The sequence below is a fragment of the Petromyzon marinus genome, chromosome 4 (genome assembly GCF_048934315.1).
Source record: "Petromyzon marinus isolate PM22_M1 ecotype Great Lakes invasive population chromosome 4, UKy_Petmar_22M1.pri1.0, whole genome shotgun sequence".
NCBI lineage: Eukaryota > Metazoa > Chordata > Hyperoartia > Petromyzontiformes > Petromyzontidae > Petromyzon > Petromyzon marinus.
The window spans coordinates 25,691,519-25,704,397 of NC_133670.1; the positions used below are offsets into that span (position 1 = coordinate 25,691,519).

Sequence of the window (12,879 nt, forward strand, 5' to 3'; positions counted from 1 at the left end):
TAAAACTGGTAGATAAAAAGCTGGTAGCAGCTGACCGAGTAGGCTTAGCTATGCCCCTGTGAGAGCATGGAGCCGAGACTGATAATGCAATGGGGAGCTTGAACCTGGGCATTGGGAATGTAACGATGCATCGTTTAAGCGTCGATCCTTACGCTTATATTACGTGTATTAGATCGTGCATTTTAATAATTCGTAACTTGCACATGTCAAGTGCAATTGATATGCTAATGTTACATTTCAGTTAACGGAGCAAATACAACTGTAGAGACAAATCAAATAAAAAGATGGATACAAACGAGATGACAACGAGATCAAAAGCAACTCGTTTTTTTTAGTCATTGCATTATTATCATTACAAACCAGCCAACTCGGCATTCGACAAGCAGTGATTCTCAAGTGAGGCCAAGTTGGTGATCCTCAGCCCTGTCTCCAATGTCTTCACTAAAATACTGCTTCATATCGGATTATTTTTCACAAGATTTGGCCTTTTCCCGATGTGAGGGGCAGGACATTTGTAAACGCACTACTGCACAGTACATGGTCTTGTTTCGGGGCCCTTTATCAACGTGATGTGATGTTCTGCTTTTTAATTCGCTTCTTGCCTAAACTCTGATAGCTTCGCCGGGCTGTGATTGCCCTCTAAATAAATAAAAAATGTCACGACAATAAAAAACACATTTTGAAATCCTCTGTCAATCGACAGCTCTATGAAGGCCTCCTCCCCCTACCGTGTCAGGCATGGAGGCTGTTTGACCATACTTCACTACGCTTGTCAGTGCAGGCTGGTAAAGAGCAGGTCCAAGGGCTGGTTCAGATATCGTTCCGCCACCGCTGTTCGCCGAAGCTGGTCATTCATCTGAGGATGTCGGTGGATTCCTTGCATAGGGCATTCATCACTGGGGCAATGCTTTATTCTGAAAAATATCGTATCGCATTTAAAATATCACTTTACCACTCGTTGATTCCAAGAATTGTTGCAATCAACGTATCGCTATTATCTCCAGCGGAAAACCCAGTATGATACTTAAACGGGAAAGGCGTTTTTACGGCGTATTAAGTTATTTTGGTACCATAGTAACGCGACTTGATAGCTTTGACATTCGAATAATGAGGCAATAAATGACAAGCGGTTTTGACATGTCACTTATAAAGATATGCAAATACAGAAGTGGGAGACGAAGCGTCTGTGTGAACAGTTTGACCACAGGGGGTGTGCGCAACGCAGGGCTGTGATGAGGGATCGGAGCCCCCCACTAAAGTGCTTCCAATCTGCTACCCCCCATAAACTGAATCTCTCGTCCCCCCCAAAACCCCACAGCTACACACGAGGCAGAGCAACACAAACCGCGGTTCCAGTTTGAACTTGGTTCGTCCACTTGCCGTCCAGCGGCACGTGGGGACGGAGCCGAGGATAGATGTTTCCAACTCTTACCGGTATATTTCGATATTCGATAAAGTAAGTATCGGGTGGCCTGGCTCTCGTGCCATTTCTTGGTGGTGCCCGCAGTGACAGATAGACGTGGCTGCCGTTTGAGATTCTCTGTCACCGTGGTTGCTGATCTTTCAACATAAGATGGACTTTTAAATAATTTTGATTAGTTTTAATCATCACCTGTCCACCGATGATGGTTTGTGGTGCATGTCCACCATATCACCACGTAGAAAATCTCAGTTAATTTTATTTTTTTATACCCAATGCAGTTATTCATGTTTTATTTTTGTTATGCCACGTGGTAGTAGACTTTGGCCAAAATTCGTGTTACAAAACCACAAGATTGTCACCATCATCACGTTTACCAACATGTTATTTACGCGTGCCAACATTACTGGTCAACTTGTGATGACACAGCTTTCTCACCTGTGGCTCAGGAGTTTTCATGACTAAAATAAACATCAGTATTCGATGACGTTTAGCTCGGACTACTTTGAGCTTCCTCAGGTCATCAGGTGAGGCCGCTCGCTCGCTTAACGAGTTTTATTTTTCCTCCCATCCATGCCACCATGGATGACGGCATAGACTGGGGAAACAAGATTTTGCAAAAGTACAAAACCTCACTTCATCACCTGCTGAAGCCCAAAGCAGTTTGAGCAAATCGTCGTCGAGCATCGCTGTTGAATAAAGTCCTGAAAAGTCTTTAGCCATGGGTGAGGAGGAGCCTTATTGGTCAGAATTTGATCAATACATCCGTACGTATGAATAATATGTGTACACGTGACAGTCTTTTCGGGTGGTGGACGGTTAATGACAAGAATCAAAACATCGGAACAGATGAATGTTTGTTACACCAGGTAAAGTAAACGAAACACAAATTTAGTCCGTCGGTTTTTGGACCTTGTGAACAGTTGTTTTCCAGCAGTGTTGGCTTGAGCATAAAAATATTTTTACTAGTTTTGGGGGTGCATCTCAGTGGCTGTCTTTTGAAGCCTGACACTACTGCCAGATACGACGTTCGTGCATCGGAGGTGCTTTTCAGCATCTTTCAACTTCACGAGGGCAGGGTTCACTTGTCGTCACGCCCATCTCAAACCCCCACCACAATAATAACAATTGCGTCAGAGCGTTATCAACATGCGCACCGTCTGCCATTATTGAAGATGCAGATGGGTGTAAAAGGAGGGGGGCGGAGGGGAGAGGAAGATGCGGAGAGAATGACAGAGATGTAGTCTCAGACTTACCTTGCTATGCGCTATGCCGTGGCTGCGTTGGGAGATTCGAAGTGAAGTGGCCCCATTCCCCTGCAATACACATTGGGGGGGTGGGGGGGGACCGCCTTGATATGTCAGATATGACGAGTGTCAGATGTTCGGGGTCTTTATTACGGTCCGCCAGTGATGGTGGAAAAATCCCACTTGTTATCACGGGGTGTGAACATCGTTGTGAAAGTCGCGATTTTCATCTCCCCGGGTATAAAATTTCCGTAACGGCCGAATCATGAAGGCGGCGACAGCGCCCGTCGCCGCCTTTTTCGCCACATCATCGGCTCTCGGGCAGCGGCTCAGAGCCAATCTCGCCGCCCCCCCCCCCCCATCGGATCAGCATTTAGCTCGTGAACCATCGCCGACCTTGTGAGCCCTGGATATGCTAAATAATAATAATGAACTGCAAGCCTTCTCGTGGAATGCACAGATCGGACGTAACCACTGGAACCCTGTCTCGTTTACCGATGTGTTTGTGAAAGGTTGCACGCAGCTTTTGGTTGTGGTCTAACTTAAACCACGTGGCAATTATATCTGGGGCAGAGACGCTTGAGAAATTGGACTTATGTGGCCCATGGGCAGGCAGTATCGAGTCGTCATCCCTCCAGTGGGTGAATGACATGTTATTACCCATGGCTTTTTGCTGCGATGACATATTATTTGTACGGCTGTACGACGGCCGTGTTCTTTATTGCAAAATATTTTATCCGTTTTGTTTTCATTGTTAAAAAGTGTAGGTTTACACCTGCCTAACAACACCCACGAGCCAAGATCACCTGCCAAGACTGTTTAAGACACTGTCCTTTTTGTTAACCTCTTTGCCAAAGGACCCTTGATAGAAATGTCAGTCTTCCTTTTCTCTCAGTAATCGTGTGCTCCTCATTACGTGCACTCTTTAGTAGAGATGTGAGACATCTAAGGTTCTGTTTTTCTGGAAGATTTTATTGTTTTTGTAGGGGATGTCTCAATTTGTGTACAGTAACTTATAAATGTATCTTGTAATTTTATTGTTTGTTGCGGTTGCACTCGAATGAAGAGCCGAATGGCTCGCAGGGTTATTCCAAATAAATGAAACTGAAACTGTGTCAGCGTGAATAATGATAAAGTATAGTTGTAACGTAACGATCCAGCGATTTAACATCAATTATTTAAGCTCCTGGGTACCACGCGTTGAATCACGTGTATAATAATCGACATTTGTCGTGTATGTTGCACGTTAATGGGTTCGCTTGATCCCCGCAGCCACGAGTTGCTGCTGCATTTGCCACGTAAAAAAAAAAATCGAATTTATTCTTGCATGGAAGCACAATCCTTGAATCGCGACAATTCGTCGAATCGCCAGGTGACGGAGGGTATAATCGCGACCCCCTTGGCTGCTGCGTAGACGTATGCACGGCGTTTAAATGTTCGTCCACGTTGCTCGATGTCAAGCGATTTCATTTGGAGGATGCTCAGCACTTCCTCACGCCTGTGACCCAAAAATCACAGCACAGATGGGAGAACGTTTACCCACGTTGACCTTTGTGCTAGCGGCTCGGCTCTTCGCGCGCACACACGCAGACACACACACGCAGACGCACGCAGGCTTGAGCAGAGCAACATTGTGGCCTCCTTGCACGAAGCCAGCCAGCGACCCGTGATCGCCGTGGTGTGCCAACTACTAGCACAGCAGCCTTGCCGGCCGGCCGTGTCGTGCTGGGTGTTTTTCAGGTCATTCAAAGTGTTTGCACGCAGTGAAGGATGCTGATGGAAATTGTATTACGTGCACCCCGCTTTTTTTGTTTTGCTTCTTACTTCAAAAGGAAAATGGAGGATGGCGCGCTAGCGTGTGTGTAAATGAAGTAATTGCGATGCGAGTGAGAGATCTGATTGGGCACACGTATTACATTTCGACAGGATGAATCGCGGGAAGAGGCTTTAAGGTCGGCGGGCGGATACGGAGGAATGAGAATATTTCTGCATTAGCATAAAACCCAGAAACCTTGTCAGAATTGGAGGCAGCGTAAAGAATGGTTTTAGCCCTGGAGCGAGGTCCTCAGGGGATTGTTGCGAGCCGCCCTCCCCCGTGTCCCAGGGAGCCGTATTAGCGCCTCGCAGGCCTGCAGCACCAGCAACCCCTTGGGGGGGCAGTGTAATTGGTGGAAGCCATTGAGTGTGTAATTAGAACTGAGGCATCCTAAATTGTACATTTTATAACGATTTACACATAATGGGCAGATGTTGAGATAAGCGCCGTGCATGGTGGAATCATTTTAGCGGTGCTTTGGCAAGATTCCACGAGATCCCGAAATCCGTTGCCCGCATTGCAACTGCTGTTGCGGTGCTTCCGTCCTTCCGACCGCGCGCCGTGCGTGCACCCCCTTCCACGGCACACTTCGCCAATGAGAGGAACTGCACGTGTACAATGTGTCTTTGTGCAGCATCCTGAGAGCCTGTTGATATCGGCGTGGGGATTTTTTAAAAAGCGAACGTGCGATCCACGGCTAACACGAGTGGTGAGCGGTATCCGAAACAGTCCTGGCAACGCACGCTCCCTCCCCCTCCTTCACCAGGCCTCGCTGGCTGGCTTGGTGAAGTGAGGTCAAGCAAGCCCCCTGGACCGACTTGGTGTGGGGAAGGCTTCATCCAGCAGTAGATTGACAAAGGGGCTGGATGATTTTGGTACACCATGTGCACACATGTATTGCGAGTTTAAGAATTGAAGACATCCTTTTTGTTTCACATCGCTTATAACGGCTTGCCATGTCACGGAACTGTAGAAATGGCCGTCGTTATTATTATTGTCATTTGTATTATCTACTGTGCAGCAGATGGCATGTTTTAGTCGCCACCTGCAGTAATTACCAAGTGCCAGTGGCAGGAATCCAAACTGTTCAGTCCGCCTAACCTGGCCAGGGGAGTGTAATGATTCGTCCCCTGCCCCACAATTCGATGAATTTGCATGATTCATGGCCACGATTCAGCTCAAGAAATAATTAGCTCTCCCAGGTTTGTATCGTCTGTCTCATGTCATTACTTTAACCTAAACGTAACGTGTACATACAATTTTCTTGAATCGTAAATAATTGATTCTTGCATGCACAATTCTGCGCATGTGTCATGAATGTAAGAATCGGATTTTAATCGCTCGAGTTGTCGCATCCCTGCCGAGCATCCTCGCCAACGTATAGATAATCCGTTTCCCAGGGTGCACAATGTACAAGAGCACATGTGCTTTGTATTCATCCGTAAAGTGGTGTAGCCACGATCGCCATGGATCTGTCTTTTCATTGCTGTATTGGAGGTGATAGGAACTGGAGTGCATCGGGAAAACGGTGTCTGCGGAGGAGATGGAGCCATGAAATGGGCTCGCGTGCAGATGCTGGGTGGATGAGATGGCGGGTGGCTTGGGGGAGGTTTTAATCTAGCTGTGGATTGACGAAGGCCAATGATGATGGTGATGGCGCAGTATTGTTAAACAGCTGAAAACTGCTTTCTATACCCCCTCCCCCGTAAATCCAGTCTTCGCTAAGAAGATGATGATGGGGGTTCAGTGGGTGAACCGTGAACGCAGAACACATTTCCCTGCTCTTGCAAGTGCGTGCATTAAACTCTTAAGGTCTTATCATTTACCCTAATGTAGCTTTACTGCTGAATATCCACAGTGCACGGCAGATTGAAAAGCACCTTTAATGCGGTTTAGGGAGGGCGGGGGGAGGCATACCACCATGCTCTGTTTCCCAGGTGGGAATTACAGTGTGGCCAATGGGCAGTGTGGTGAAATAACGTTTTGAGTGAATTAGATGTATTTCTTCTAACCGTTTGAAGAACATTCAATTTACTCTGTGCATATTATAGTATGAGGAGGACTAAATAAGGCATCGTTTTGAATTTTGAAGAGGTCCACAGGATTGTGTGGTGAAAGCTCGAGAGAAGGAAAAGCCTGACTCACGCGGCACAACCGAGGAAGGACCGCTCTTGGAAGTGCACGCATCTGGTTTCAGATCTTAGCTGGTAGGGGTTCGTGAAACGAACAACTGACGTTTCCGCCCGCGGACGTGACAATTGTTTTGCGGCCTCTTTCGTCGGGTCTACGCTAACCGTCTAGAAAACCAGAATGAAAACACGGACGGCCATGAAACCGACATCTCCGTCTTTCCGAGTCGGGTCGGAGATTGCGCCATGCGAACCGAAAACCGTCACGGGTCGTGCCCGTTTCCCGCAAAGCAATTTCCTGCCTTTTAAATAGTAGTCAATTTATTTCTACGCGTTCTGTGCTGCTGATGGTAGGCTGTTAACCTAGTTTTGTCACGGCTCAAGAGCTGCCTGTTATTGGAGAATGATTTCAAGGCAGAAAGGTTTCACAGCAGCTGCTGTGCAGGAAAAATGCGGCCTAGTCATGACCGATTACAGGATAAAACTTCTAACAGTGTGTCTCAACACAAAGTGACAATACCATGAAACGGCAGAGCACTTTCCTCCCCGAGCAATACTTTTTAAATTCCTACATTTCAGCAGATGAAGTGTTCCAGCCTGCCTTGCGCTTAGTTCCGTGGAGCGGAATCCTCGCCAAGCGTGCCTTGGCGAGACCCATTTTAGTGTTTTTGTCCTGCCCCAGTTGTCGCTAATTGAAATGTAGCGTCTTCATGCGACAAGCCGTATTACACGAACCGCACACACGGAGCGGACAGCGCTGTCTCCCCGAGCCGGCCTGCACGCCGTGATGTGGTGCGTCTAGCACCGCACAGCTAAAGAGAAATGCCCCCCCCCCCCCCTTGACCAGGCAATTCCATTAATTGTCATGATTCTGGCCTACGATTCCGTTCGAAGATCATTTTATTTCTGGTGCCAAAACATGGCCGTAGGAGTAACAGGAGTAATAAACAGAAAAAGGTTTGCACGTGGAAGAAGGCCTGATGATGCAGGCATTTGTGAGAAGAAACTGGCACTATTTTTACACACGTAGCATGGACAACTGCAGAAAGATTGAAAGTGTGTTTCGAAAAAGGGAAATAACCAGAAAGAGGAAACCCTAATAGAGAATGGCTTGATGACAACATAAGGAATTGGTGCCAGACAGATGTGGCACCACTTGAGCATATTGACACTACAAGACAGAGGAAAGTGGAAACAAATGACGAAATGTGCAGTGGACACCTTCGGGGCTGTCTCCCCATGGATTGTGATGATGATGATATAACATGGCTGTATCGAGGTGTGCACTTACGTTTCCATACTTTACCGCTAACATCACGGTGCCGATTGATATCTGAAGCATTCCTGGACCTTGCCCCCCCCCATCCCTCCGACCTTCATCAACCCTCACCGACCAGCATGGTCAAGTATGGTCAAATGACTGACATCATCTGATTAGGCCTCCATTCAACAGTGGTTTAGCAAAGGCGGGAGAGGGGGGGGGGTTGTAAAAACACCCCCCAAATCTACCTCCATGACGGCACAAAATACTGTTTGCAACGCCTGCGTCAGCCATTGAACAAGTCGTCCCAAGGAGAGCGGGGCGGCGCACAGCGGAGGATGCCACCCGGCCCATCCCAACCCCTCGCGCACACGGCCAAGTGGTGCTGCTGGTGGCGGCAGATTTTTCAGATTATTTTTTTACTACAAATGAAGTGTGAACGTCGCGATTTCATTTCGGGTTGGCATCGCTAAATTTACGTCGGGTTATTTTGGCAAATTGGTTCAATAGCCAAACACAGTCCACACCTCGCCCCGAGCGGCGACAATGGAAACACTGACGACAACAGCAAAAAAAGGAATAGCGACGCTGCCACCCGTGCGACGTCGCTGCATCGCACGGCGGGGTTGCAGTGGGAGCAGCAGGAGGCGGAATGCTCCATTAGCCTGGCCTACGCGAAGACCACCACAAGCACAAATAGAGACATGCAAGCAGCAATCCCGATATGAATAACAATACTAATACCATTCAAGAGACTGCCAATGTGAAATAGGCCTCGGAGTGAACGGATATAATTGGCGAATGTTGTTCTCGATTGCATAGAGCCTTTGTGATGAAGCATTAGGTTGGAAGGCCAAACGCGGGTGACCTCGTCCAATATTATGATTCACAATGGTTCTTAACGACACACTTGGTGACGTCGCCACGTGGCCTTGCACAGACGTCTATTACGAATCCGTTGCACTGTAAATAAAACTCAAAAGAGGTGAGAATGGGACCAGATGAACTCCGAATGCAGCCCATGCATTCAGTTTTCAACGTGCTATGAAGAAGGGCCATTAACCGAAACGTCGCCTATCATATATTTATCCTTTTAAGGCCACGGTGTTATTGATGAATGCGATGTTGTTGGGGGGGGGGGGGGGGATAATTTGAAATGTGTTTATTATTGTGTCGCTTGAAATGGCTACACAAATCACAGCGTACTGTATGCGTGTCCTAATTGCGCTGCCATAAGCCGTAAAATATATTTCCTGCAACAACGTCTGGAACACGTGACGTGAATGAAGGGTGCGGCGTAGTGGGAGAAAGTGGTGTGTGTGTGTGTGCACGCGCATGTGGGTGTGTGCGTGCGCGCCTGCCTTCTATTTCTGCAGGTTGTTATCGCGTGTCGTATCGATGAGACAACGGATTTCTTAAAATACTGAATTTGTTCCGCTGCGCGTTGTGCCCTTTCAAATGCAACGAAGCTGTGAATAAGCAGCCTGGAGTTGGGGTGCAGACCTGAGAGAGAAAATAGATAATTTCTATTAATTGCAGTCATCACCTCCATTTTCCGCGCGTTAAGGCCACCACAGGTTCCCTAAACGAATTGTGTATTTTTAAATTACCCTAATGACCAGCACAGGGTGTGTAACATACCAAAGGTGGTGGGAAAACACAATTTATGGAGATTAGCCCTTAACCTTCGTACAGACAGTGAACTTAACTTGAATGTGCTTCAGTCCTCCTCACCATCAGCCATCGTCAATCCACTGCTAGATGAGGGCCTCCCCCAAGCTTCTGCCATCCTAGCACCTACACACAAGCTGATTTCATTGCTCCTTCTCCTTGGTCTACCGCCCATGGAATGCGTTCCATTCCTTGGCTCCCGCTCCCTAGCTTGCGCTGTCAGAAATAATAAATATTACATTAAAACCCGCCACATTCATCATTCGCATGGAAGTAAAAAAAAACGCATAGGCTGGCGTTTAGATCAATGGGTCCTTCTGCAGAGGAGAGAGCAAAAGCGGTGGGTGAGTGACCGACGGTTGTAAGAGTTGCTCTATGGTTGTGGGGCCATAGAAATCCTGGGACATTTCAGGAAAGTTGACCAGTGAACAATTTTTATTTGACGTATTAAGCGATTTTATTTTAGTAGACACTACCAATCCAAACCCTTCCAAAGCCCAAAATATACGTTTACATTCAGTTTTCACACGTAGGCTTTCGCGACCAATATTATCCGTAATAGAGGTTTTGTCGAGTTTAAGGACTCCATTTATATTTACACGATCTAACCCAGAACCCTATATTATGGATACGTTTAAATTGTCACTCCTCCTCTCACTATGGCCATGGTTACCATTTCCATGAACTTCATTCGTTGATTTCTTTACCCGGTTTGAGGACTCGGTCTACCACACTGAATATTTCATCTCATCCTCATTTGAAATTCCCTCAAGTCGTTAATTTTCCCTGATTCTTACCATCTTGATCAATTCAACAAACATTAACTTGTCTATTTTGCCTTTAGTCGTGCTATTGGTTGCTGACCGCTGGACATTTTGAGCATATTTATATTCCAAGGAAGGGCATTTACAAAAGGTGAAGTGATTGGACTCTTCTGACAAAAACCACGAGGGAAAACGTTGTGTGACTGTAGACCCAAGGTAAATATTACAGTAACGTTTATATTGAAATAGCTTTCACCGAATTGCAGGTTTGCAATGTGAGAAGGTCGTTGAGTTATACAATTAGTGGCCAATATTTCCCACAATTGTTAAGCGAATGTGAATAGGAAGTAAATGATTAGAAACACATTACATTGGAGTTCCAACGCGGCTGTGTGGCTCGTGGGATGTGTAAAAACAAACTTTATTTTTTACGTGGTGGGATGGACACGAAAGAGGTGAATTGTCCACTTGATAATTGTGTTCCTTAAATGCTTCACTACGACACCAGCTACAGATAATTGGCATACAATCAGGGGTGAAACCAAACGAACCTGAGCGCGAATGTCGTTGTGCCTCTGCGCACCGCTGCCAACACAGTCCCCCCTTTTTTTCCCGTTTAAAAAAATGAAATTCGGGTCAGAGTTCAATTGTGCTGTGACCACAAATAAACGTAATTCAAGCCTCATCCTTTTTAAAATGGTTTCCAGCTACCGTGCGATGTGTAAAAGGCAAGTCGTGAAAAAGGTGAAGCGATGTTTGTTTAAATTTGTCAGCATAAGTGAGTTTATAATTTAATAATCTGGGTCCGCTGCCCACCTCCTCCCCCCCCCCCGGACCCGTCCAGATCTGAAAAAGACGCTGGCTGTGCTGCTGGATAATATACTTCAGCGCGTCGGGAAGCTGGAGGCCAAGGTAGACTTCCTGTACAATGGGACACGGACCAACGCATCCAACACCAACCACTCGGGACTGCTTGGCACCACACTGGCCAGCAGCGACAGCAGGGTCAACGCTGCAGGTGGGTGTCGACACACACGGTGGTGCTACTCGGTGTGCGTGTGTGCCGTGTGTGTGGGGAGCGGTAGTGTAGCGGTTAGACACTGTGCTACAAACCTGGTGACCCGCTATCGATTCCCGCTCACGGCCAACACCAGTGGCGATTATCAGAACCGGTCCTCGGCCTCCCCTAGGTTAACTCGGCCTCAAATAAGTACCTGGTGCGGTGTGTCAACATTGCCACTGTGGAGACAAAGGTCATGTTTCTGGCCGCCCATCTCTTCGTATACGGTGCTGGTCTTAATAGGTGCTTGCTAACAGCACTTGTCCCAACAGTCTTGAGGCTATACCGGGGATCTTGTCTGTTTTGTTTTTCCCGGAGAATGTGTGTGCGTGTAGTCATTGTTTTGCATGTATCTGTTAGTTTTGTGTGGGTTGATGTTAGGTGGTGTTGGATTGGTGGGCTGTTGGGATGGTGGGTGGTGGTGATGGTTGGGTGAGTTGGGGTTAGGTTATGGTTGTGGGTAGGTTGTTGGCAGGGTGGGCCTGACCTGACTGTCGTTTGTCTTGTCGTATTCGTCTGGACTTCCTTGGGACTCTGCAGGTGCTGGGATTCTCCGTCGGTCGTCTCCCTCTGCCGTTGATTTTGGTGCAATTTTTTGTTCCTGTTTTCTAAGCCTTTATCTCTTCTTCCCCTCTTGTTCGCTCTGATGTGTTTTGTATTTCCTTTGTCTTTGGAGGCCTCCGAGATGCCGTTGCATATAAGCGAAGAGTAAATGCAAATATTTTGTTACTTACCCCACAGGTACTCTGCCAATGTATGTGTGTATGTTGAACTTCTTTTACACACCGCACGTAGCCAACCGTGTTCATCGGAGGTGCGGGACCAATGACACCAGGTTTAACTCCTGGCCGTGATCTTCAATGGCATCTGTACCCAGTGCGGGTCCTACTTATATTCTATCTGTCAAAAATCCAATTTGTGATATGGAGTGCCATCATGGGGAATGGAAAATGGAATGAGCGTGAGCATAATGATCATCTTATTGCCCATTGTGCTCTGTTGCTTTTAAAGGAGCTCGCCAACAGCGCTTGCGTCCAAGACATAAACGTTAAACACGGCCGTGCCCGCAGTATGAACTTTAAAACGTCTCCACTGTAATGAATTGGGTTACATTAAATTAAGCTTTGGGGTGTATGTAGTTTCTAAAGAGGGGAAAAACAAATTGAACCAATTCGCGGGCTACTGTCACGTGTTTACGCTCGCTGTCGGGGGAAATTGGACGTCCGATGTGGCGATTGCAAAGGTGGCGCTTTGCGGCGGCGGCGTGCGTGCCGCCAAGCGGGATGGCCCGCAAACGCTCTCCTGTGCGCCGTAGTCCTCGCCGCCTCCAGGGCTATCGTTGGGTTGCCATGCTCCGCGCACTTGGATGTGATTGTGACTTGCGCATGGCCTTAAGACTTTTCAAAACCCGCTTTGTTACAATTGAAACGCAGGGTTGACAGGTGACCACAGTGGATTTGAAGTCGATGCTCATTTACATCTTTTTTTGCTTGAAGACGCTGATTGTTATG

At 47.2% G+C, this 12,879-nt stretch overlaps 1 protein-coding gene across 3 annotated transcripts in view; it reads left to right on the top strand.

Annotated features, from left to right (window-relative positions):
* The window catches only part of MGAT5 (alpha-1,6-mannosylglycoprotein 6-beta-N-acetylglucosaminyltransferase), a 103,092-nt gene that overhangs the window by 41,136 nt on the left and 49,077 nt on the right, over positions 1-12,879 (top strand). For all 3 annotated transcript variants that reach the window (XM_076060335.1, XM_032944519.2, XM_032944509.2), the window contains exon 3: positions 11,153-11,326. In XM_076060335.1, coding sequence (XP_075916450.1) covers positions 11,153-11,326 — 174 coding nt within the window. The remainder of the gene's footprint in view (positions 1-11,152; positions 11,327-12,879) is intronic.